Source organism: Aotus nancymaae, unplaced genomic scaffold, assembly GCF_030222135.1.
Source record: "Aotus nancymaae isolate 86718 unplaced genomic scaffold, 86718_ANA_hifiasm-v0.15.2.pri h1tg000028l, whole genome shotgun sequence".
Lineage (NCBI taxonomy): Eukaryota > Metazoa > Chordata > Mammalia > Primates > Aotidae > Aotus > Aotus nancymaae.
The window spans coordinates 23738253-23765880 of NW_026988441.1; the positions used below are offsets into that span (position 1 = coordinate 23738253).

Sequence of the window (27628 nt, forward strand, 5' to 3'; positions counted from 1 at the left end):
GCTGGTATTACAGGTGTGAGCCACTGTGTCTGGTCCATGACTAAATTTCACTAAAATCATTTTTATAATCACAGAGCAGCTCACAAACTTAGTACTTTGTAAACTACAAAACAAAACATATATAATAAACAAGAAAGTGATGGGTCTAACATAAGTATCAGGCAAGTAAAAACAGATAATGAGAAGATTCTGAACCATAAGCCATAATATATTACAGTAATAAATTCAACGCAAACTAGAAAGTATAGATTTGCAGCTTTGTGCCATGGCAGTATCATCGTCAATGAGGTTTATCCAAGGCGCGATTAATGGAATCGAAAACTTTTCCCAATACCCCACTAGGACGAGGTGAAATTTAGGCAGCACTGGCAATTTTTGGCAGTCTCTACGGGGACTGAATTATTTAAAAAAAAAAAAAAGAAAGAAAGAAAAAAGAAAGTAAAGATTTGCATTCAGCATTTTTGAGTATTTTTGTTTTCTAAAAAATCAGATATCTGGCTGGGTTTGGTGACTCACACCTATAATCCCAGAACTTTGGGAAGCCAAGGTGGGTAGATTCACTTGAGGTCAGGAGTTCAACACTAGCCTGATCAATATGGTGAAACACCATCTGTACAAAAAATACAGAAATTAGCTAGGTGTGGTGGCATACACCTGCAGTCTCAGCTGCTGGATGGCCTGAGAAAGGAGAATTGCTCAAATCCGGGAGGTGGAAGTTGTAGCCAGCTGACATCACACCACTGCACTCCAGCACCACTGTGCTCCAGCCTGGGCAATAGAGCAAGACTCTGTCTCAAAAAAAAAGAAAAGAAAAAAGAAAACAAAAAATTAGACACCTTATTAAAATTATTTTTCTTCCAATATTGATATTTTATTCTGAAAATACATACAAACTCATCCTCAAACACAATTAATTCATAATTTGTTTACACTTACAGTTGAGACTAATAGATCATGTTTAACTCTATGCAAATCAAAACTAAAAGTTGGTGTGCTTGCAAGCATACAGGCCATGTATTCAAAGAAAAATATATAATAAATTTTGAAAAGTATTTATTCAGAACTCAGATATGGGTAAATTTTATGTATAACTGTATATAATTTTTACTATTACAAAAATGATTCTGTAGTCAATAAAATTTTAATTGTACATTTTAAAATAACTAAAACTGTAGAAATAAATTGGTTGTAATGCAAAAAATAAGTTATAGAGGTGATGAATACCTCACTTAACCAAATGTGATTATTACATATTGTATACCTTTATCAGAATATGTATACATAATATAAATATTATGTACCCACAAAAATTAACAGAAATAAATTTAAAGGTAAAAAAAAAAGAGAGAGAAAACTATTACTTGTGGAAACAATATTCCTTAACTTATTTGAAGTTTTAAGCCATTGGCAAAAAAGATTAGAGATGTTAGTCCATCATCTTACCATCTTATATTGACACACTTGAATAAAGGGGACTAGGTTAAAGTAAGTGGAATAACAAGACTTAATTTAATGCACAATATTTGACATGTGAAACATTGAAGAAATTAAGTTCATACATAATCTGAAATTTTAGAAATGTGCTACATTGTGTTTCATGAAAGTACAATTAGGAAAATAATACCAATTAATTTTAATTTTCTTTTTTTTTGAGCTAGAGTCTCACTCTGTCACCCAGTCTGGAGTGCAGTGGCACAATCTCGGCTCACTGCAACCTCCACCTCCTAGGTTCCAGCAATTCTTCTTCCTCAGCCTCCCAAGTAGCTGGGACTACAGGTATGCACCACCACGCCTGGCTAATTTTTGTATTTTTAGTAGAGACGGAGTTTCACCATATTGGCCAGGCTGGTCTCAAACTCCAGACCTAGTGATACCCCCATGTCAGCCTTCCAAAGCGCTGCAATTACCAGTTTAAGAGCCACTGTACCCGGCCAATTTAATTTTAACTAAAACTAAAAATATTTGTCTCTTAATGCAATACACAAGAATACTACTCTGAACACTTACCTCATACATCACTCAATATTGTAAGTTAACCACAAAGAACCTTTTTACTTAGATTTTCATCATGCATCTTACATTTTAATATCCTTACTCTTTCATAAAAGACATCATAAATGCTCATCTAATAAAAACAATTTCTCATCTTTCATATAACAATTGGTCACACGCTTTTATGTATAAATATAATAGGAATAAAGAAACAGGATGGGCCTGGCACAGTGACTAATACCTGTAATCCCAGCACGTTGGAAGCCTGAGCTGGGTGAATCACTTGAGGTCACGAATTTGAGAACAGCCTGGCCAACATGTCAATACTCCATCCCTACTAAAAATATAAAACATAGCTGTGCATAGTGTTATGTGCCTGTACTCCTAGCTACTTGGGAGGCTGAGGCAGTAGAATCACTTAAACCCGGGAGTTGGAGGTTACAGTGAGCCAAGGTCACACCACTGCACCACAGCCTGGGTGACAGAGTTGCAAAAAACAAACGGAAAAATAATAATTGTTTTAGCATGAAGTAATTTCAGAGTTAATTACAACATTACTAGTATGAAGTAGAGAGTTAGTTACAACATTATTTACTTTAAAAAGTATCTGTAATCTGTCCAAAACAAAGTATACTTGTAATTATAAATCTCTAGAAAATTTTCTACTCTTTTAAAGTTGCATACAAATAATTTGTCTGCCAACTTTAGTTTTATTTTGTAGACACAGAACACTGCTTTAGTGTAAAGTCTGAAGTGTCAGTGCTTTATACATTTCTAATTCTGGTTATTTCAACAGACTTCATTTTGCATTAAATATTCTTTTCCTATTTACTGTCTTCAAAAAAACATTTTTCACTATGAACACTGTGGAGTTTCTGTAACTATTAATGCTTTCCTTTCCCTAATTTATTACATTTGCAGAATTCTCTGATGCTGAACAAAGTTTGAGCAATTGCTTCAGGGTTTGCCTCTGAATACAAAATAAATACAAGATCTGAGTTACAAGTAAAGTTACTACAACTCTCTTTATATTTATAATGTTTGTATTCGAAATAAATGCTCTCCAGCACTTTAAAGGTTGTATTTTCTGAAGCATCTTTTGAGAGAATAGCATTTTTAATGCGTTTATTAAGTACAAGCTCTTTCATGTACAGTAAGATTGTGAGCATATATTTACCATTTTTTTACTTTCATTAAATTTGTACATTTGTTCTCAAGTGTAAATGCTTTCCTGTACAATAAGCATTATTTAAAAGTTTTGTGACATTGTTTATACTTGTATAAGTTTTCTCTAGTGTGAATTACCTACCTTACCTACAATCAATTGTGACAATCATTTAAAGGCTTTCTCACATTATTCACATTTCTGTGACTTCTCACCAGCACAATTTCTTTTTTCTGGAAATGTTTGAAGTGTTGTCACAAGCATTGTTACAACTTTCAGGTTTCTAGAGTTTCTCGCCAGTATGAATCATATAATGTCTGTTAAGAGTTGAGGACTAGTTAAAGGCTTTGCCACATTCTTCACACTTTTGGGGTTTCTCTTCATTACAAATTAACTTAGGTCTAGTAAGATTTGAGGACTGGCTAAAGGCTATGCCATATTCTTCACATTTGTAGAGTTTCCATCCAGTACAAATTCTCTTATGTGTAGTAAGTTTTCGAGATTCATTAAAAGCTTATCTACATTCCTCACACTTCTACGTTTTCTGTCAAGTAAGAATTCTCTTATGTTTTGTAAGAGTTTAGGAGGGGTTAAAAGCTTTGCCACATTCCTCACATTTGTAGAGTTTCTATCCAGTATGAATTATCTGATGTTTATTAAGTTGTGAGAATCGGTAAAAGGTTTTTCCACATTCTTCACATTTGTAAGATTTCTCTCCAGTATGAATTCTCTTATGTCTAGTGAGGATTGAAGAGTGGTTAAAAGCTTTGCCACATTCCTCACATTGGTAGGCTTTCTCTGGTTTGAATTCTCTTATGATTAGTAAGGCTTGAGGAGTGGCTACAAGCTTTGCCACATTCCTCACATTTGTAGGGTTTCTCTCCAGTATGTACTTTCTTATGTGTAGTAAGGGTTGAGGACCACCTAAAAGATTTGCCACATTCTTCACATTTGTAGCATTTCTCTCCAGAACAAATTATCGTATGTCTAGTATGGCTTGAGTACCAGCTAAAAACTTGGCCACACTCCTCCCATTTGTAGGGTGTTTCTCTCCAGTATGAATTCTCTTATGTCTAGCAAGCTTTCAAGAGTGGTTAAAAGCTTTGCCACATTCCTCACATTTGTAGGGTTTCTCTCCAGTGTGAATTCCCTTATGTGTAGTAAGGTGTAAGAATCCCTAAGAGGTATTTCCACATTCTTCATCTTCGTAGAGTTTCTCTCCAGTATGATTTCTCTTATGATAAGTAAGGGTTGAGGATTGGCTAAAAGCTTTGCCACATTCCTCACATTTGTAGGGTTTGTCTCCAGTATGGATTCTCTTATGTGTAGTAAGGGTTGAGGGCCACCTAAAAGATTTACCGCATTCTTCACATTTGTATGGTTTCTCTCCAGTATGAATATTCTTATGTCTACTAAAGGCTGAGTGCCACCTAAAAGATTTGCCACATTCTTCACATTTATAGGATTTCTCTCCAGTTTTAATATTTTTATGTTTACTAAAGGCTCTGGAGCACCTAAAAGATTTGCCACATTCTTCACATTTGTAGCATTTCTCTCCAGAAGAAATTATGTTATGGCTAGTAAGCTGTGAGTACCGGCTAAAAGTTTTGCCACATTCCTCACATTTGTACGGCTTCTCTTCAGTATGAATTAACTTATGTCTAGCAAGGATTGAAGAGTGGTTAAAAGCTTTGCCACATTCCTCACATTTGTAGGGTTTCTCTCCAGTATGAATTCTCTTATGTCTAGCAAGGATTGAAGAGTGGTTAAAAGATTTGCCACATTCCTTACATTTGTAGGGTTTCTCTCCAGTATGAATGATCTTATGTACAGTAAGGGTTGAGGATTGGTTAAAAGCTTTGCCACATTCTTCACACTTGTAGGGTTTCTCTTCAGTATGAATGATCTTATGTCTACTAAGGGTTGAGAGGTGGCTAAAAGCTTTGCCACATTCCTCACATTTGTAGGCTTTCTCTCCAGTACGAATTCTCTTATGTGTAGTAAGGTGTAAGAACTGGTTAAAGGTTTGTCCACATTCTTCATATTTGTAGGGTTTCTTTCCAATATGATTTTTTTTATACGTAAAAAGATTTGAGGCGTCCTTATAGGCTTTGCCACATTCTTTAAATTTGTAGGGTCGTTCTCTGGTATAAATTCTTTTACGTTCAGCTAAGTGTGAAAGTGTGCAAAATGACATTTTATATTCCTTATATTTCAAAGGTTCCTTTTCACTTTGTCTTATCTTATGCCTGTTTGAATTTGAATATCTATGAAAGACTTTGACAAATTTGTTGCATTGAAATATTTTGCTCTGGGTAGTTGTCAAAACCTGGTTAAGTCCATTGCAACATTCTTTGTGCACCTTACACTCATCCACACGTTGACAACATTTTCTTAACTGGAAATTTTCACGTCCACATTTTTTATATCTTCTCAGCATCACTTTTTGGAAATGATTTTTTATGCCCTGCTTTGGCCAAAGATCTTGGGCAAAATAAGAACATGCAACTGAAAGAAAAAAAAATTACTCCACTTACTTTGACTCAGATTAATACACAAGTCTTACCCATTAAGATTATACAAACTACATGACAATAGGGCATAGCAAAATTTTACAGGCTCAAATTTTTTCAAAGACATATAAAGGTAATAAAGACATACAGACCAAATTACGTTTGTTAAAAATTAAATTGTGTGCAATGCCCCAGGTGAGCTTAATGTAAAGAGCCACATAGAACAAAAGTCTCTTATATTTACCCAACACAGATCTTCCTGCTTCCCAATATCACATAGTGACTTGAAATAAATTGCCAACTGCTGGTTTCTTTGTTAAATGACAAGTAAAATGCTAACTTATACATTTTTATTTCTGAATCATACAGTATTTTACAGACACTGGTTGCTGTCTCTCATTACATGAAGTTCTGAAATTGTGGTATTCTTTCAAATGACAATTTGAGTCTGCTGAGACAGAAGGTAAGTTCTGTAGCAACAGAAAGACTGTGGTACCACAGACATAAAACAATCGTAAAAAGTGATTGTTGGTTATTAAGAAGAAACATAAATGGCTGAGTGTGGTGGTTCGCAGCTGTAATCCTAGCACTTTGGGAAGCCGAGGTGGGTGGATCAGCTGAGGCCAGACGTTTCAGACCATTCTGGGAGGCATAGTAAACCCAGTCTCTACTAAAAATACAAAATTAGTTGAGCATGCAGATACATGCCTGTAATGGCAGCTATGTGGGAGGCTGAGACAGGAGAACCACTTGAACCTGGGAGTTACAGGCTGCAATGAACAAAGACCATGCCACTGCACTCCAGTCTAGTGACAGAGAAAAATTCTGTCTCAAAAAACAACCTTCTGAAACAACTGAATACTGAAAACATATATAGGCACTGCATATTCCTTATTTCCGACATATAAAAGATGCTAAAAGCAGTTTCTCAAAGTAAGGCACTTTGAGAAAACAACACATAATCAAATATATATACACCATTGTTTTGTGAAACATTTGCACATACACAAAAACAGAATCTTGTGGCATTACATAATGATGCAGAAAACATTTCAAATTATTCTCTTATATTTTAAAAATAAAAACACAAAAATCAGAAACATCTGTTAATGAATATACAATATAAAAACATAATTACCAACATCAATGACAAATGTCAGGGCAGATAGAAGAAAAAAAAATTTCTTTATTCAACTGAAATTTATTTTGTAAAAAAATAAAAATACGCTGGTTGTTTTTATATAGGTTTTATGTAACCCCCAAGATACCATTAAAAAAAAAATCTGTACAGATACAAAAAAGGAAATTAGAAGTAAGTAAAATCATATCAATAGACACAAAACAAGACAGAGAGTAAATTAGAAACAAAGATGTTAGAATCCAATAAAATACTTAAAAACATAACATTGCCTTTCTCTTTCAGAAAATTAAATACATATATAAAATTAACTTATAAATTAAGAGACATATTTTCAATACGTAAATTTACTAAAAGTTTAAAACCCGATCCCTTTTTTTTCCACAAAAGTCAACTGAGATCAACCGATTAAAACACACACACACACACACACACACACACACACACACAGAGAGAGAGAAAGGGGCAAGATGGAAGTAGACATTTAATGCAAATATTAATCACATGAGAGCAGAGGAAATCAAAATAATATTAAGTAAAGTAAATGCAATATTATACATCTTAAGTCAAAAATTGTCACATTTTTAAAATGTACTTCAAGTCAAAATTCCAAGGAGACAAAAAAGGACATTAAAACTTACAAATTTAGGTCAGGTGCAGTGGCTGATGCCTGTAATCCCAGCAGGTAGGGAGGCAGAGGCAGGTGAATCACTTGAGGTCAGGAGTTCAAGACTCAACTCACCAACATGGTGAAACCACAGTCTCTACTAAAAACACAAAAATTGACCAGGCATGGTGGTAAGTGCCTGTAATACTAGCTATACCGTAATCCTAGGTAATATTGTAATGATGTTCGTCTTTGTTATTGCAATCTAAGGATTTTTTTTTTTTTTTGAGATACAGTCTCACTCTGTCACCCAGCCTAGAGTGCAATGGTGGGCTCTCAGCTCACCACATCCTCCACCTCCTGGCTTCAAACAATTCTCCTGCCTCAGCCTCCCAAGTAGCTGGGTTACACATGTACACCATCCCACCTGGCTAATTTTTGTATTTTTATGTAGAGACAGCGTTTCACCATGTTTGTCAGGCTTGTCTTGAACCCCTGACTTCATAATCTGCCCAACTCAGCCTCCTAAAGTGCTAGGATTACACTTGTGAGCCACCATGGCCAACTGCAAAGAACAGATTTAATACAAAGTTTTTCAAATTTCTCATTGCATTTTGTAAGAAATACAAACAGCAATCCTGAGTGTATAGAATCTCTACAAAGTACCCAAAAATATTAAAAACAAAACAAAACAATGTTGGGGCAGTACAGTCCCTGATTTCAAAACACATTAGAAAGCTAGAGAATTAAAACAATTTGATATGAGTATAAAGGTGAAAAAGTAGACTAATAGAATGGACCGGGCACGGTGGCTCACACTTGTAATCCCAGAACTTTGGGAGGCTAAGGAGGGTGGATCATGAGGTCAGCAGTTCAAGACCAGCCGACCAACACAGTGAATCCTTTTCCCTACTAAAAATACACAAATTAGCTGGGCATGGTGGCAGATGCTTGTTATCCCGGCTACTCAGAAGGTTGAGGCTGGAGAATGCCTTGAACCCAGGAGGTAGAGATTGTGGTGAGCTGAGAGTCCTCCATTGCACTCCTGCCTGGGTGACACAGTGAGACTGCATCTCAAAAAATAATAATAATAAATGCAATAGGATGCAGCATATATATGAAAACTCTCACATATATGGTAATATAAAGAAGAGTCATTTGCATACCCATAATTATCTTATCATTGTTACTGAAAGCCAATAGGTAAAAGCAATGCAAATTTCTGTCACCAAATAGTTCAGTAGATATAATTTAAAATATAAAAATACAAAAATACTTAGTTTGCAAAAGAGCAGAAAGTACTTTAACTGGAAAGGGAAATCTTGATGACATTATGCAAAATAAAATGAGCCAGCCACAAACAGAGATGTTTTGAGATATACAAAGCAGTTACTCTTAGAAAGAGAAAAGAGAATGGTGTTTGAAAAGTGCTAAGAAATGGGAAAAACTGGTAGTTGTTCAATGCGAAATGGCAAAATTTCCAGAAATCTTTGATAAAACAATGTAAATATACTTAACATGCCTGAAATGGACACTGTTTTTGAGCCAGGGTCTTACTCTATCACCCAAGTTGGAGTGCATGACACAATTATGACTCACTGCAGCCTCATACTTTCAGGTTTAAATAATCCTCCCTTCTTAATCTCCCAAGTAGATAGGACCCCAACACTCTGTCTGGCTCACTTTTAAAATGTTTTATAAAGATGAGGTCTCCATATGTCTCTCAGGCTGTTCTCAAGCTTTTGGACTCACAGAGTCTTCCTGCTGTGGCCTCCCAAAATCAGGGGATTAGATGTAAACCACCGCCATCACTGGCGACGAAAGGTACACTTAAACAGATTGAAGATGGTAAATTTTAAAAAACATACATCTTTCCAAAAATTACCTTCAAGTCACAAAACTGTTTCTCTCACACAAAGAAAATATATATTTATTATTAAATACAAAGTGAAAATCAGACTATTTCCATGACTACTCATTTAGACAAAGCAATCATTAAAAATCAGCTAAGAAAATATAAATACAAGATTAGCCACACACATATATAATCAGATTGTAATAGACATATGGTTGATTTATTTCTTAATTAAACCCCACATCTACTTACAGGTATAAACAGAATTGCAAATTGTCTAAAATTGTAAAACAAGAAAACACAATAAAGTTATGTTAAAAAACCTACACTGAGAAAACACGCTAATCTGGAAATGCAAAACAATAAATGTTTACTCATAAAATCTGGAATGCAACATTGATGAAGCATTACAAAGAATCTGTGTGGATAACTACAATAGTTTACTGTAACTGTGAACTCATTGAAGATGACTATTTTGAATCATTGGCATCCACTGTAATGCAGTCAAGTTTGACAAAAAATGCCATGTAATCATAAACAGAAGATTCTAATGACAAACTTTTGATAAATAAGCATTTAAATGAGATAATTTTAAAGTTTTAAACATATACTATTCTTACAAAAAATAAACCTTCTGTAATCTAACTTTAGAAGCAAAGAATAGCCTTACATTGCTAAATAAAGAAAATACATATCGATTTTGCAGAATCTTGTCAGAGCCTCTGAGATACAAAACAAATATTTGGTAATGATTTATGTTCTATTTTAGATATAGGCTGACAAAAATAAGTGAAAATCTTATAATCTTTATTTAGTTGCCTACATTTACTTTTCACCTGCCTACTAATTATCTAATTCACTTCAGGCATAACATGTAAATTCTAGTATATTGTCATAAATCCCTAAATCTAAAATTACACACAAAATCAAAATAGAAAATAGAAAGTAAAAATGTCCAGGGAGAGTGACATCACTAAGATGGGAAAATAAAAGGTGCCCTATTTGCCTATTTTCTGACAGCAAGAAAATTCATCAGCCATCCCTAACAAAAATCCCTCTATGAGAGAAACAGGAATCATGGCTCAAACTGCAATGACAGCTACATGGTACACTGAGACACAGAACTGCTTCAGGCTAGGATTTCAAGACCAGCCTGGGTTATGTAGAAAGACCCCATCTCCAAAATAAGTGCCATTAAAAGAGCTTTGAGATCCAGGGAGGAAGTTGTACAACTCTGCTAATACCCAAGATGGAGGAACATTCTTTTCAGAAGACAGGCTTTGATTCAGGTGGCAAATTCTAGGACCCCTGTTCTTGGCTATAGACCAGAAAATGGCCCAGTGAACTTGATCCCACTGAGAATTCTGAACTTATCCTGTAACAATCCCAAACTCCTCCCAGTCACAGTCTGGAAAAGATCCTCCCCTTCCAGAGGCCTGGAGGAAGACACCCATTTATAGCCATGCTGTCAAGCCTGAAGACAGTGGTCCTTACTGTGGTCCAGGAAGCAGTTCCATGACTCAGTTTCAGCTCCCTGAGCCACAGTGCATGGTAAGTTCTGCCTATGTAGAAACCCACAGTGACCTTGCAAAATCTTCTCTGGTACTCAGTGAAAGCCAAACTCATCTACATATTAATATAAAGCCCACCATATGAAGAACCAAGTGCAGAATCCTGAAGAATATTCAGTCTGTCCAAAAATAAAACTGGAATTACAACTATCCAATCCCCTTGTAACAAGCCAACTAAAGATGAACCCTAATGCAGACCCAGTAACCTTTGTAATCAAGCTAAAACCACCATCCACTGCAAAGCCATAAAGCCCTAGGGGCTCAACAAAAGGTCTTTACCTTCTGAAACCAGTTTATAGAAAGTTGAAGAGGTTTTTGCTCCTTCAAGTTCACAGACACCAATGCAAAAGTATATTGTGCCTATTCTAAATGCTTCTATCGGAACATAGCATTGGAAGTATGTGCAATAAAAATTAATCAAAAAATATTTTAGGTTATTGAAATTAAAGACAAATAATTAAAAAGTTGCATTTTGTAGATCATTTGATCTTATATAAAAAACATAAAAATTACATTAAAACCTAATTAAAATAATAATTACACTCAAACAATTAGTAAAATAGAAAATTAACATACAAGTATAAGTTATGTTTCCATACACTTTAAACAATCTGATAAAATAGAGAAAGGAAGCAATCTTACTTACAATAGCACTAAAATAATATATTTCGAAGAACAAATATAACCAAGGAGTTAAATATCTTTCAAATAAAAGATACATCAATTTAAAAAACTGAAATGACAAAAATCAATATAAAAACATTTCATGTCTATTGGTTGAAAGACTACTGTTAAAGTGCTATATTATCTATAGTGATTTTTAGATTTAATAAACTCTATCAAAATTCCAATATTTTCTACAGTAATAGAAAATGTAATTCTAAAGTTCACTTAGAACTACAATAAATGTCGAATAGCCAAAGCAATCTTGAAAAACAAACAACAAAGCAGAACATCATAATTTATAATTTCAAACTATACTTCAAGGCTATAAAAGAAAAATGAAGAAAAATTAGCAATAAAAAATAGTGGAGTCCAGGCTCAGTAGCTCACGCCTGTAATCCCAGCAATTTGCGAGGTCAAGGCAGGGGGCGAATCACCTGAGGTTGGGAGTTTGAGACCAAACTGACCAACATGAAGAAACTCCGTCTCTAGTAAAAATACAAAAATTAGCCTGGCGTGGTGGCAGGCACCTGTAATTCCAGCTAACTGGGAGCTTGAGGCAGCAGAATTGCTTGAACTCAGAAGGCAGAGGTTGTGGTGAGCTGAGATCGTACCATTCCACTACAGCCTGGGCTACAAGAACAAAACTCCGTCTCAAAAAGGTAATAATAACAATAATAGAACACAAACCACTACTCTCACACATTTTAGACATGATGTAAAAAGAGAGCTTAAAAAGCAGTTTAACATATAAAGTTTCTCCAAATTACGCAGATATCTGATTTTCAAAAACAATGAAAGAGTGATCGGATTTTGCAGTCTCTTATGTGCCTTGAAGAGCACTTTGCTTATCACTTTAAATGCAAAGGAAGATCACTGAAGGAAGAGTAAAATCTTAGACATTTTAAAAAGATAAGACAGAAGATGTTTCTATGAGTCATCTGTGTACTCACTTTCACTTTCACCTACCTGGGGATTCGGCTACCATTTCATGTCTCTTCACATTCCAAGGCTCTTTTCCTTGCTCCAGACAGGTGATCAGGTCTGGCTTAGAGGCAGCAATACCTGTGTTATTAAAAGTTACATGAATCTTGCTCATAGTCTCCAATTACCAACTTGGTAGTGGGCTCAGTAAAAAGAATGTAATAAAGTATTTTAGTAAAATAATTCTAAAATACTAATTTACAACAAAATATTTGAAAACACATTTTAATTTTTTAAGTTTGTAATTTCACTACCTGGTACTACTAAATCCAAAAGTAGTGGCAATCAGATTTTAAGATGTAATAAACAGAATGTTATGCCACTAAATTTCTAAACTTGACACTAATTTAGAGTGAAGGACACAGATCAGCTCAGGAATGTGGAAAGTTCAGGTCAAAATTAAAAGTCTTAAAATTCTTTTTTATTAGACAAATCTGGCTTTTTTTTTTTTTAAACAGATCTGAAAGCAAAAATTACCAAAATTATTCTACAAAGAAAGAAAGAAAGAGAGAGAGAGAGAAAGAAAAAAGAAAAATAACTTATAGGATATATTACTAAATTGCATATTGAAGTCATGCTCACCCAGGAAGACCAGGTTTCTGTAATTCTCTAACATCACATTTCTATACAAATTCTGCTGTGCAGTGTCCAGGCATTGCCACTCCTTCCGAGAGAATTCTATGGCCACATCCCTAAATGTCAACAGTCCCTGAAAAATACACGCACACATACATATTAAACAAATGGAAAATGAGCAGAATTTTTAATTTGACTCAAGGTAAAACAAAAATAAAGATAGCTGCTTCGTACTTACAAGAGTGACTGACAATATCTAATAAATAACTTTCCACACAGAAATATTCTCTAACATATTCTCTGACTGTGAGAAAAGAGAATGGCATAAGGTCTACGACATCAACATATACATGGTACATTTCTGGTTAGAGGTATAAAACTGAGGGCATAAACACTAACATGTACATTTTTGAGTGCTATATTTACACCATACAGAATGAATTGTGCAAATTTTTCAGATGGAAAAGACATACTGAGTTAGAAAGTACTGTTCAAATTTTAATGTGTACAATAGACTGGAGATATTAATGCAGATTATTTTTTCAGAGAATCTGGAAAACAATCTGAGCTTCTAAATCTCTAACAAGCTCACCACTAATGCCAATCTTTTTGGCCAGAGAAAACTATTTTGTCAAACATCCAGTAAGTGAACGAGCCTGTGTGCTTTCAGTTTTTCTAGCCTGTAAAGATGAGAGCTTTCATTTTCCAAAGGCAGATAAATGCAAAGAAAACTTAAGAAAGGGCAGCTACCAGATTAAAAGTGATTATTTATCCACATCAGCTGCATAAAGATACTTAATAACGAAGAGAAAAATAATTAACTCTAGAGAAAAAATTCTGTCACAAAGCTTATTAACTAAGTGGGTTATTAACATTAACTGCATGAAGACACATTTCTATGATATGCTGAGGTACACAGAAGGACACAGCATCACTTCCCCTCAAAAGTAACTTACAGTGTGAATTTAATCACAAAGAAACAACGGATTCACCAGGCAGAGTGGCTAATGCCTGTAAGCCGAACACTTTCAGAAGCTGAGGCAAGAAAATCACAACGTCAAAAGCTCAAGACCATCCTGGCCAACATGGTAAAACCCCATCTCCACTAAAAATAAAAAAATCACAACCATTCCTATAACCCAAGAATTAACAGATAGCGAAATCATACATGAAAGTCACAACTGTTACAAAAAGAATAAAATACCTAGAAATACAGCTAACAAGGAATGGGAAGGACCTCTTCAAGGAGAACTACAAACCACTGCTCAACTAAGACAGCACAAAATGAAATGGAAAAACATTCCATTTTTATGGACAGAAAGAACATCAGGCCGGGTGTGGAGGCTCACACCTGTAATTCTAGCACTTTTGGAGGCTGAGATGAGTGGATCACCTAAGGTCAGGAGTTCGAGACCAGCCTGACCAACATGGAGAAACCCTGACCAACATGGAGAAATCCTGAATCTACTAAATATACAAAATTAGCCAGGTATGGTGGTGCATGCCGATAATCCCAGCTACTCGAGACGCTGAGGTAGGATAACCACTTGACTTCCTTGAACCCAGGAGGCAGAGGTTGCGGTGAGCTGAGATCATGTCACTGCACTTCAGCATGAGCAATACCATCTCAAAAAAAAAGAAAAGAAGAAGAAAGAATGAACATAATGAAAGTGGCCATACTGCCCAAAGTAATTTATGGCTTCGATGCTATTCCAATTAAATTACCATTGACATTCTTCACAGAATTAGAAAAAAGAAACTACTTTAAATTTTATATGGAACCAAAAATAAGCACGTATAGCCGAGACAATCCTAAGCAAAAAGAACAAAGATGAAAGCATCAGTCTACCTGACTTCAAGCTATACTACAAGGCTATAGTAACCAAAACAGCATGGTACTGGTATAAAAACAAACATACAGACCAATAAAACAGAAAAGAGACCTCAGAAATGACACCACACATCTGTAACTATCTGATATTCAACAAACCTGCCAAAAACAAGCAATAGAGAAAGGATTCTCTATTTAATAAATAGTCCTGAGGAAACTCACTAGCCATATGCAGTAAATTAAAACTGAACCTCTCACTTATATCTTCTACAAACATTTACTCAAGATGAATTAAAGACTCAAATGTAAAACCCAAAACCATAAAAATCCTGGAAGAAAACCTAGGAGGCCGAGCATGGTGGCTAATGCCTGTAATCTCAGCACTTTAGGAGGCCGAGGTGGAAAAATCACCTGAGGTTGGGAATTTGAGAACAGCCTGACCAACATGGAGAAACCCCGTCCCTATTAAAAATACAAAAAATTAGCCAGGCTTGGTGGTGAGTGCCTGTAATTCCAACTACTTGAGAGGCTGAGGCAGGAGAATTGTTTGAACCCGAAAGGCAGAGGTTGCGACGAGCCAACATTACGTCATTGCACTCCAGCCTGGGCAACAAGAGTGAAACTCCATCTAAAAAACAAATTCATTATTAAGAAAGCCATTTTTTTCTTGTTCTCCTTCTTCTCTAGCATTTCTTCTCAGATAAGAGTCTCTGGACAAATTACACCTGCATCATGAGAATATGCTTTGAATGGTGCCACCACCACATGTTTACCTGCTGCCACCACACCCATAGGCAGAAGAACCAAGACAGAAAAACTCCAGCCATTTCTGTACTTTGTAACGGAAGAGATTCAGGAACAATAAGCTGCTCCACAGCTAAAAAATATGTTTCTCCTTTCCTATTCTCGGTTGCCCTCCCCTGCCAGCAATTTCTCCTACACTAATGAAAATATGAGCCACAGTGCCTTGTCCTTATGAAACTCAAAGAAAAGGGGCTCTAGGACCATCCTTTAGTGAACAGGTGAAACTTAACTCTCACAAAGGTATCTTGAACCCCCTGTATTTGATTCTGGCCACAACTTACAGTCATATGAGACATTTAATTAAAACAGCATGAATGCTTCCACCCAGAACATAATCAAAACCTATGACAGGAAGGGCACCAGTAAAGAGATTTTAGCAAATTAGCCATTTGATTCTAATTAGCAACCTAAACTTAGAACCACTTAACTAAGCACTACCTCTCAAGCTTTAATGAGCTTCCAATTACTTGGTAATTTCGGTCCCACTCTATGTAGTGTGACTCTACAGGTTTGGAAAGAGCCAATAAATGAGTGTTTTCCATAAGTCCCCTGCCAATGCTGACATTGCTCCCCCGGGCTCATTATTAGCATTAGTTAGAGAAAGCAGGCACAGCACAAAGTCTCTCACACTTTGTACTCACATCACAACACAAGTACTTCTGGCACAAATGAAGACAACCAATCTCCATCTTAAAGTATCATCATCTTTGCTGGCTTTTTAAAGTTTACAGAGAAAACAGAAAGTGGCAACATCTGACTAAGTCTGCATTTATTTATTTATTTATTGAGACAAAATCGTGCTCTGTTACCCAGGCTGGAGTGCAGTGGCGAGATCTACACTTACTTCAACTTCCACTTTGCAGGTTCAAGTGATTCTCCTGCCTCAGCCTCCCAAGTAACTGGGACTACAGGTGTGTGCCACCATGACTGACTATTTTCTTTCTTTGTATTTTTATAGATATGGGGTTTCACCATGTTGGCCAGGGTGGTCTCGAACTCTTGACCTCAAATGATCAGCCCACCTCAGCCTCCCAAAGCGCTGGGATTACTTGTGTGAACCACCATGCCAGGCCTTAAATCTGTATTTAGAAACAACATAGACACATGTACTAATAAAATGCTTATTAAGCAGGTACTATGTGCTCAAGAAGATTTTACAGAGCACTGTAATAACACATTATGGGACTTAATTCTAATAACAGCCTATATGCTGATACTAAGGGCTCAATAATTCCAAATATTTAGGAAAAAAACCCAGTTTTTATTTCTTCCCATTTCTCTGTCATTGATTTTATTTAAAATGTGTAAAATAAAATCTAAATACAGATAAATGGAAGTCATACAGAAATAGAGTTTAATGTAATTTATGAAAAATTATATCATGTTTACATTTACTTTTTGTGCCTTGTGGAGAAACTACTAGATCTACAGGAACAGAAAACAAGTTGCTAAATAGAATGTCTCTGCAAACACTAATTTTAAAGTTAAAAATTTGAAATTAAGACCCTAAAATACATACTTTATATTTCTGATTTATTTATTTTTTTCCAGAAAATTGTGAGCATGAGCTCTAAAAGTAGAACAAGATTCATCACTCAAAACTCTGATCCCTTCTAATCAGTTTTGTGAGGAGAGAATCCAAGGTAGGGCCAGACCTAAATAAGGCCTCCAAAAACGGTGAAACTGATAAGGGTTGGGGCAGAAAGTGGACCCTATGTACAATCTGGTTCTCTATGCCACTGGGTGTATTTCCAGTTCTGTTTTTTCTAATTTTACCTAGAAGCTGCTTAAATTTTATAGTTTCTGTAATTTTAATCTTTTTTAAGCACTTTTCCATCAATTTCATATTATATACTAATAAGTAATTAAAACAAATCACTTTAGGTTTTCTAGGATAATTTTATTAGAAGATAAATACGTATTCCTAACAAGTTAAAGAAATACAAATAATAGATTGAGTGCAGTGGCTCACGCTTGTAATCCCAGTACTTTGGGAGGTCAAGGTGGGTGTTGCACACAAGCCTGGCCAACATGGAGAAAATTGCTCTCTACTAAAAATACAAAAATTAGCCAAGTGTGTTGGCCTACACTTGTAATCCCAGCTACTGAGGAGACTGAGGCAGGAGAATCACATGAACCCAGAAGGCAGAGGTTGCAGTAAGCTGAGATCAGCCACTGCATTCTAGCCTGAGCAACAACAAGGTGAGACTCCATCGCCAAACACCCCAGGAAAAAAAAAAAAACCAGAAACAAACAGTAACAACTCTTCTGTTGATAAATATCCCTTCAGGTGAAAACATCACAAGTCACAACAACATAAGGAAAGTGAGGGTCAGATGCTGTGGCTCACACCTGTAATCCCAGAACTTTGGGAGGCCGAGGCAGGCAGATCACCTGAGGTTGGGAGTTTGAGATCAGCCTGACCATAGAGAAACCACGTCTCTACTAACATAAACATATAAAATTAGCCGGGCATGGTGGCACATGCCTCTAATTCCAGCTACTCAGAAGGCTGGGGCTGGAGAATCACTTGACCTTGCAGGGGGAGGGGGACAGATGTTGCAGTAAGTCGAGATGGTGCCACTGCACTCCAGCCAGGGCCACAAGAAAAAAACTCTCTCTCTAAAAAATTAAAAGTAAAAAGAAAGTGGTCCAAATACAGCTCAACTGTTTTTGCACACATCTATTTATTGTACTCACCACATAATGCATAATTCAACCTTTTATCCAGTTGCTACTGTAGACTAAAAGTTTCTGGATTGTAGTGACCATGTCTGCTTTATCTATTTTTCTAATGACTGTATGAAATAAAAGCAATTGGTTTATGTGTCTGAGACTCCAGATCTCCTCATTGCTTTTCACTCAAGTACAAGGAAACTGGAGAAACTCTCATTTGAGCACCAGCCAAAAGCATCTCTCGTATGAGGTGAAGAACAAACACAGAATGAATCATTTCTCTTAGACTGAGACAGAAGTAGAATTAACCACTCTTGTCAGCCTAACAAAATTCTGCTCTGGACATTCTCAAATAACTCAAAGATGCCTAGGTGATTGTGACAGGGTTCCCAGGGACCCTGTGCTGGTGGCCCAATGATAAGTCAGGCAGGAGAGAGACAGGCTTTTTTTTTGATATGGGGTTTTGCCCTGCTGCCCAGGCTAGAGTGCAATGATGCAATATTGGCTCACTGCAACCTCCGCCTCCCAAGTTTAAGTGATTTTCCTGCCTCAGCCTTCCAAGTAGCTGGGACTACAGGTGCATGCCACCAAGCTGGAAAAATTGTTATATTTTTAGCACAGATGGGGTTTTATCATGTTGGCCAGGTTCTTCAATTCCTGAGCTCAGGTAATGCACCCACCTCAACCTCCCAAACTGCTGAAATTACAGGTGTGAGCCACCGTACCCAGAAAATTCAGTCTGATTCTAAATAAAAAATGGGCCTGCCCTGGTGGACCTCCACAACTGGGATTACCTGTCATGATGAACTAGCTCTTGGGTAACAGGAAGGACAAGAATACGCTACTCCAGCATCACATTTTTATGCATAGGTATAGTTGTGGTTACAGCTCCGGATACTTCATAGTCTTGATCTTTCACTCCTAAGATGGTTCTTTACAATGACACATTCTACCATCAGATTCTATTTACCCTCAGAGCCTCTCACAGAACTGGTCACTGAACAAGACCTGAAAAGCTCAAAGAGCCACACTCTCAAAGCGGGGGTTTCAGATGTCTGTGTTGACATCTTGCAATGCAGAAAATGCCCCCTTTTAGTTTTCTGTACATTTTCTATCCAAAGTCTACCTTGTCTTGTAAATCCCAGGCAGAGGCCAAAACTTACGTGAAGATTCTAGGTGGAATAAACCTCATTCTCCATTTTTGGGTGTTACATCAAGTAAAGTACAGTTGAAAGAGAGATGCCCTCACATCATGTCCCTGGGTGACAGAGCAAGACTCTTTCTATTAAAAAAAAAAAAAAAAATGTAAAACCAGAAAAAGAGATAACAGAGAAAACTGATAAAATGCTGTTTCTCACCAGGCACGGTGGCTCACACCTGTAATTAATAGCACTTTGGGAGGCCAAGGCGGGTGGATCACCTGAAGTCAGGAGATTGAGACCAGCCTGGCCAAAATATATATAAATAAGCCAGGTATGGTGGCAGGTGCCTGTATTCCGATCTACTTGGGAGGCTGAGGCAGAAGAATCACCTCAACCTGAGAGGCAGAGGCTGTATTGAGCTGAGATTGCCATTGCACTCCAGCCTGGAAGGCAAAAGTGAAACTCCATCTCAAAAAAAGGAAAAGAAAAAAAAATAAAGATAAAAACGTCTGGGTGTGTTGGCATGAGCCTGTAATCCCAGCACTTTGGGAAGCCGAGGTGGGTGGATCACGAGGTAAGGAGTTCAAGACCAGCCTGGCCAAGATAGTGAAACACTATCTCTACTAAAAATACAAAAAAAATTAGCTGAGTATGGTGGTGGGTACCTGGAATTCCAGCTACCCAGGAGGCTGAGGCAGGAGAACTACTTGAACTCAGGCAGTGTAGGTTGTAGTGAGCCGAGATCGTGCCACTACACTCCAGCCTGTATAACACAGTGAAACTCCATCTTAAAAACAAACAAATAAATAAATTAAAAAAGAGTTGTTTCTCAGGCAGACTTTTTTTTCTTTTCTTTTGGTCATTAGTTATCATTGGTTTATTACAAAAGAGATATGAAAATTATTTACATGATGAAAGATTTCAGAACTTCAGTAGAATGGACTGCACCATTTCAATAGTGATTCATTTCAGTCTACCTACTTTCTAAGAATGTCACCATCTCTAAATAGGAGATAATCCTTGTCACCTAGAACTACTTTGGTGCCTCCAGATTCTGGGAGAACTTTATCTTCATCTTTCATGCTAACTGGTTGAATCTCTCCATGCTTTCCTTTGGAACCAGGTCCAACAGAGATCACTGCTGCTTACAATACTTTTCCTTGTGATTTTTCTGAAAGCATAATCGCTCCGTTGATTAGTTTCAGCAGCACTCCTTTTAAGCAATACTCAGTCAAAAAGTGAAAGAAATAGAAAGTCTTCTTCACTTAAAGAAATAACTTTGATTATTGATTAGCTACACATCATTAAAATTTAGGGTATGGGATACAATGTCTTATGTGGCATTATTTAATTTATACCTACTTGTCACAATAGTTGTGATAAACTGCTTTTTGCCAGCTAGAACTCTTTCTCAGACTAAAAGCTGTTCAGGCTTTATGTTAGCTTCTTGAGCCAGACAGACTCCATCTTAGCTTCTTAATTTTAGTTATTCTCTCACCATGAAATATGTAACTACAGTATGTAGCTAGGGCAGGCTGACACTGGGCACCCAGGAATGCGCTGGTTGATAAGAGGCAGAGTTAAGTGGTACCAGCAGAGCCTGGGAACACAGGTGCAGTCGGGCACACAGAGCCCCCATTATCTGTAAGTTGTAAGTCTTTCATGACAGCTTTACCCCTCCCACCTGGCACTGTTTTATTTCTCAAGTATATCAGTTTATCTTTTAACCTTTGCTTACTCTGCTTTTGTGAAAAATTTGCTTCAGCTGGGTTCCCCTTCCCTTTTAAAACTAAGATATAAAAGACTACCTAATTTTTTCTTTGGGGCCGAGAGAATTTTGGGTGTTAGCCACCTCTCAGTCACTGGCTTAATAAAGGACTCATAATTCAATCTCAGAGTGTGGGCATTCCTTGACTCACTCAGGTACAACATAGTGAACAGTTTCAAGAGATATAGTTGAAAGGGTGAGAAAAACATAATTGTGCTCTCTTAATGTCTCTCTGGGTTTGATAACTAAAAAGGCTTGCATTTCTCAGATCAAAGTTTATTTTCTCAAATCTCAAGACCTAGATTTATCATTTGAGGTTGCAGGTTTAGGTTCAAATTACGTGAAGTAGCAGCACATGCTACCTGCACAGTTGAGCATTTTAGCAACAGGAGAAAGGAAAGTGGAGGTTCTCATGTCTATATGTCTACTCAATGCACTTACGTTACTCTAATTGTGCTTCTGTGACCCATGAGCTCTCAATCAGTTTCAGGTTTTTTGATACAAGAGTCAATGACAGAAGTAAAATGATTGAATGCTCCCCTGTAAAGTTTGTAGTCATCTCCTCCAGCCTCTCTAGAAGTCACTGTAGAGGACTATAGATACCAAACAGGCAAAGACACAATTCTGCCTACATATCTAGGAGACAGCATGCACTTTACAGTATAACTGTAACTTGACAAAAAGTTTGAAAGGGAAAGGTCCCTCTAGAGTAAATCTTGGTTGGAATGTTTTGTGTTTATATCATGTCTTCTAACTAAGTGTTTGGAAAATATAATTAAAAGAAATATGTTCTCCAGCCCCAGGAAAGCTTCACAATAATATGACTGTTAGAAAAGATAACTGTAAGGCCAGCCACAGTGACTCACGCCTGTAATCCCAGCACTTTAGGAGGCTGAGGTAGGCATATCACCTGACATCAGGAATTGGAGACCAGCCTGAGAAACAGGAAGAAACCCCATCTCTACTAAAAATACAAAATTAGCCATGCACAGAGACGCATGTCTGTAATTCCAGCTACCCGGGAGGTTTAAGCAGGAGAATTGCTTGAATCTGAGAGGCAGAGGTTGTGATGAGCCAAGATTGCACCATTGCACTTCAGCCTGGGCAAAAAGAATGAAATTGTCAAAAAAGAAAAGAGAGAGAAAAAAGAGAAAAGAGAGCAAGCGAGAAAGAGAGAAAGAGAGAGAGAAAGAAAGAAATGGAAAGAAGGAAGGGAGGAAGGAAGGAAGGAAACAAAACAAAACAAAACTGTAAGCCAGGTGCAACTGCTCATGTCTGTAATCCTAGCACCTTGGGAGGCTGAGGCAGGCAGATCACGAGGTGAGGAGTTCAAGATCAGCCTGGCCAACATGGTAAAACTCTGTCTCTACTAAAAATACAAAAATTAGCTGGGCATGTTGGTGAATTCCTGTAATCCTAGCTACTTGGGAGGCTGAGGCAGAAGAATTTCTTGAACTAGGATGCAGGAAGCACAGGTTGATCTGAGCAGAGGTTGAGCCACTACACTCCAGCATGGGCTACAGAGAGAGACTCCTTCTCAAAAAAAGAGGCTGGGCACAGTGGCTCTTGCCTGTAATCCCAGCACTTGGGAAGGCTGGGATAGGCAAATAATCTGAGGTCAGGAGTTTGAGACCAGCCTGACCAACATGGAGAAACTGCATCTACTAATATTAGCAAATTAGCCAGGTGTGGTGGCACATGCCTCTAATCTCAGCACTTTGGGAGGCTGAGGCGGGCAGATCACCTGAGGTCAGGAGTTCAAGACCAGCCTGCTCAACATGATGAAACTTCATATCTACTAAAAATACAAAATTTAGCCAGGCATGGTGGTGGGCACTGGTAATCTCAGATACTCTATAGGCTGAGTCAGAATAATTGCTTTGAACCCAGGAGGTGGAGGTTGCAGTGAGCCAAGATCATGCCACTGCCCTCCATCCTGGGTGACAGAGTGAGACTCCATCTCAAAAGCAAACGAAACAAAAAGCAGCATTCCAATATAGTAAAATGAAAGATACTAAGATTATATTTACCTAAAATTATCTCTATTGGAGTAATTAATACACATGTTAGACTAATATCTACTGTAATAATTTGGTAGTAATTTTTGAATATTAAATATTAATATATAGGCATTAATAATTTTAATGTACTAGTCATAATGTATGTAGGATTTTGAAAAATTATAACTATAATACAGTTAAAACACTTTATATTTCAAAAGTATGAGTAACAACATTAAAATAACTAAGAGGTTTATTCAAAGTAAACATTGTTGTCAAATATTTATACTATTGTGGAATATACTGTTTAATTTATATAAATGCAGGTTGTCTAAAAACACTACTCATAACTATGATAATTGTTCTAAAGTAATAAACAGAAAAAAACATAAAACTACAGAATTCATCGTTTAGTTTACACACTGAACTATTTTTACTTCTGCATTGTAAGTGCTTCAGCCCGCAAATGATTACCTTGGATGATCACATTTCTGTCAAAGTAACTTACTCTGTATGTTTTAGTCTTTATCCTTCTGTATTGCTAAATTTGATTATACCTTTAAATAAACCTTTGCCAAAGCAAAAACAGCAATAAATCTCAGATCCCAAATAAAACATTCCTGAGTCCAAAAGGAGAACAAAACAATTATTTAGATGTTATGTTAATATAAGAAAAAAATCAAAATATAATCCAAATGCTTTAATTAAAAAGAGATGAACAAAACATCCTCCCCTATTTTCACGCTTGTGAATAAAGTCTCTTAATTTAAATGTATATATTATGCTAAAACAACCAGGCACCGGACATGTTCTTGAACTCTTGGACATCTAAACTGTAAACTTTTTGAAAGCTTTTTTATTTTTATTTTTTGAGATAGCGTCTCACTCTGTCGCCAGGCTGGAGTGCAGAGGCGTGATTTTGGCTCACTGCAACCTCTAACTGCCGGGTTCAAGTGATTCTCCTGCCTCAGCCCCCTTAGTAGCTTGGACTACAGGTGCATACCACCACACCTGGCTAACTTCTCTATTTTTAGTAGAGACGGGGTTTCATCATGTTGGACAGGATGGCCTCAATCTCTTGACCTCGTGATCCACCCACCTCAGCCTCCCAAACTCCTGTGATTACAGACTTGATTCTCCACCCACAGCCCTTGAAAGAATATTTATGGTAACAAAGCAAAAGAGAAAAAGGTTTTTATAATAAATTCATGGGTACACATAAATAAATCAAGTTCTTAGAGACATATGAAGAGAATAAGATACTGACACATTAATAGTGGAAGACTACAACACCCACAGCTACTACTAGATACATTATTGAGGCAGAAAATTAACAAAAACATTAAGACTTAAACTCAACACTTGACTAAATAGTCCTAATAGACTTCTACAGAACTCTCCATCTAAAAATAACATAGTATGCAGTCTTCTCATCACCACGTACCCTAAAATTGATCACACAATCAGAAGCAAAATAATTCTCAGCAAATTTAACAATTCCAAAATTATATGAATCACAGAGGCCACAGCTTGATAAAATATAAAAAACCCACTTAAATCATACGATTACATGGAAATTAAAAGAGCTTCACTTGAATAACTTTTGGGTAGAAAATAAAATTAAGGCAGGAACCCAGAGATTCTTTGAAAAAAATGAAAACAAAGATACAACATACCAGAATTTTTGTAACACAGCTAAGGCCATGTTAGGAGAAAAATTTACAGCATTAAATGTTTACATTGAAAAGTTAGAAAGACCTCAGTTTAGGTCAGAAGTTCAAGACCACCCTGGTCAATATGGTGAAACCTAGTCTCTACTAAAAATACAAAACATTAGCTCAATGTAGTGGCGGGAACCTGTAATCCCAGCCACTCAGGAGGTTGAGGCCAGAGAATAACTTGAACCCAGGAGGTGGAAGTTGCAGTCAGCCGAGATCACACCATTGCACTCCAGCCTGGGTTTGAGAGTGACTTCACCTTTAAAAAAAAAAAGACCTCAGTTTAACAAGCTGATATCATAAATAAAATCCTGAGAGAAGCAAGAGCAAATCATCCCCTAGGCTAGCAGAAGACAAGAAATAACCAAAATTATTTCTGAATGGAGATTTTGACATAAAAAACTATGCAAAAGATCAAGAATTGCAGAAGTAAAATCTTAAAAAAAATGAATAAGATAAAGCATTAGCAAGAGTAATAAAGAAAAAGGAAAAGATCCAAATAAACATAATTAAAAATGACAAAAGGGACATAGCCCCTGACCTTACAGAAATATGCTGAAGTGTACTATGAACACCTCTATACACATAAACTTGAAAATCTAGAAGGGACAAATTCTTGAACAAATATATCCTCTCAAGACTGAACATAAAGAAAATCAAAGTCCTCAATAGATCAACAACAACCTAAAAAATTAAATTAGTAATAAGTAACCTACCAAACAAAACAGCCCAGGACCAGATAGATTCACAGCTGACTTCTACTTCATGTAAAAGAAGAGTTGGTAATGTTTTTACTAAAACTATTCCAAAAAATTAAAACAGCACCATTCTGATACCAAAACTTGACAGAGAAAACAAAAGAAGAAAACTTTAGACCAATGTTCTTGATGAACAATGATGCAAAATTTCTCAACAACATATTGACAAACCAAATTGAGCAGGACATCAAAATGCTAAACGATTATGATCAAGTAAGGTTTATTTCTGGGATGCAATGTTAATTCTACATGAAGTAGGGCACGATGGCTCATGCCTATAATCCTAGCACTTTGAGAGGCTGAGGCAGGTAGATCATCTGAGGTCAGGAGTTAAAGACCAGTCAGGCCAACATGGCAAAACGCTGTCTCTACTAAAACCACAAAAATTAGCCAGGCATGGTAGCAAGCACCTATAATCCAGCTGCTTGGGAGGCTGAGGCAAGAAAATCACTTGAATCTGGAAGGCAGAAATTGCAGTGAGCTGAGATCATGCCATTGTACTCCACCCTGGCAAAAGAGTGAGACTCTATCTCAAAAAAAAAAAAAAAAAAAAAATTAATAAATGCATTTCATCACATAAACAGAACTAAAGACAGAAACCATAAAATTATGTGAATAGATGCAGAAAAGGCTTTCAATAAAATTTAATAATTTTATGTTAAAAAGCCTTGACAAAAAAAAAAGTCCTGACAAACTAGGCACGGAAGGTGCATATTTCAAAATAATAAGTTATCTATCACAAACCCACAGACAACATACTGCATACACATGAACTGGAATCATTTTTCTATGAAAATTGGCACAAGACAAAGATGTCTTCTCTCAACATTCCTATTCAACATAAAATTGGAAGTCCTGGCCTGAGCAATTAGCCAAGATGAAAATATACATGACCTGCAAACAGAAAGAGAGGAAGCCAAACTTATTTCTGTTTGCAGACAACATAATGAAAAACCCTGTAATCTTGGCAGAAAAGCTTTCTAAACTTACAAAAAACTTCAGTAAAATTTCAAAATACAGAATGAACAAAAACTAGTACCATCTGTGTAAATCAAAAACATGAATGCAGAAACCAAATCAAAAACAAAATCTCATTCAGAATCACTACAAAGAGAATAAAATATCTAGGAACATGGCTAACCAGGGAGGGGAAAGATCTTTATGATAAGACTGACAAAACACTGCTTAAAGAAGTCAGAGATGCAGCTACTCTGGAGTCTGAGGCAGGAGAATCATTTGAACCCAGGAGGTGTAGGTTGCAGTGAGCCGAGATTGCACCACTGCACTCCAGCCTGGGCAACAAAATGAGACGAGACCCTGTCTTTAAAAAAAATAACAACAAGAAACAAGAAGTAGAAGCTCACAGCCAGACACTGTGGCTCACACCTGTATTCCCAGCACTTTGGGAGGCGGAAGGAGGGGGATCACTTGAGGCCAGGAGTTCCAGACCAGCCTGGATAACATGGAGAAACTCTGTCTCTATTAAAAAAATACAAAAATTGAAAAAAAAAAAAAAAAAAGTCAGAGATGAAACAAACAAATGGAAAAATATTTTATGCTCATGGATAGAAAAGATTAATATTATTAAAATGGTAACACTGTAAATAAAATTACAGATTTAATGCTATTTTTATCAAATTACCGAAAATATTTTTTAACAAAACTAAAAAAGAAAATTTATAGGGCCGGGCGCGGTGGCTCACGCCTATAATCCCAGCACTTTGGGAGGCCGAGGCGGGTGGATCACGAGGTCAAGAGATCGAGACCATCCTGGTCAACAAGGTGAAACCCCGTCTCTACTAAAAATACAAAAATTAGCTGGGCATGGTGGCGCGTGCCTGTAATCCCAGCTACTCGGGAGGCTGAG

The 27628-nt window shown here is 36.8% G+C and overlaps 1 protein-coding gene, 1 non-coding gene and 1 pseudogene across 3 annotated transcripts in view; 1 reads left to right on the top strand and 2 right to left on the bottom strand.

Annotated features, from left to right (window-relative positions):
• Positions 1–254: 254 nt before the first annotated feature.
• On the top strand, positions 255–394 carry LOC135276910 (U4 spliceosomal RNA). The gene has a single exon (XR_010344458.1). It is a non-coding gene; the product is annotated as a U4 spliceosomal RNA (small nuclear RNA).
• Positions 395–1490: 1096 nt separating this feature from the next.
• On the bottom strand, positions 1491–4224 carry LOC135276762 (zinc finger protein 92-like; annotated as a pseudogene).
• LOC110567328 (zinc finger protein 98-like) overlaps positions 1491–27628 on the bottom strand; it is a 32634-nt gene continuing 6496 nt past the window's right edge. Inside the window, exons 2-4 of one of the 2 annotated variants that reach the window (XM_064381551.1) lie at positions 13071–13197; positions 12474–12569; positions 1491–5665 (exon numbers count right to left, since the gene is read on the bottom strand). In XM_064381551.1, the coding sequence (XP_064237621.1) occupies positions 4335–5665; positions 12474–12569; positions 13071–13197 (1554 nt within the window). In that variant the 3' untranslated portion in view covers positions 1491–4334. Of the gene's footprint in view, positions 5666–12457; positions 12570–13070; positions 13198–27628 lie in introns of both variants that reach the window. The other variant, XM_021666656.2, reaches the window with a different exon arrangement.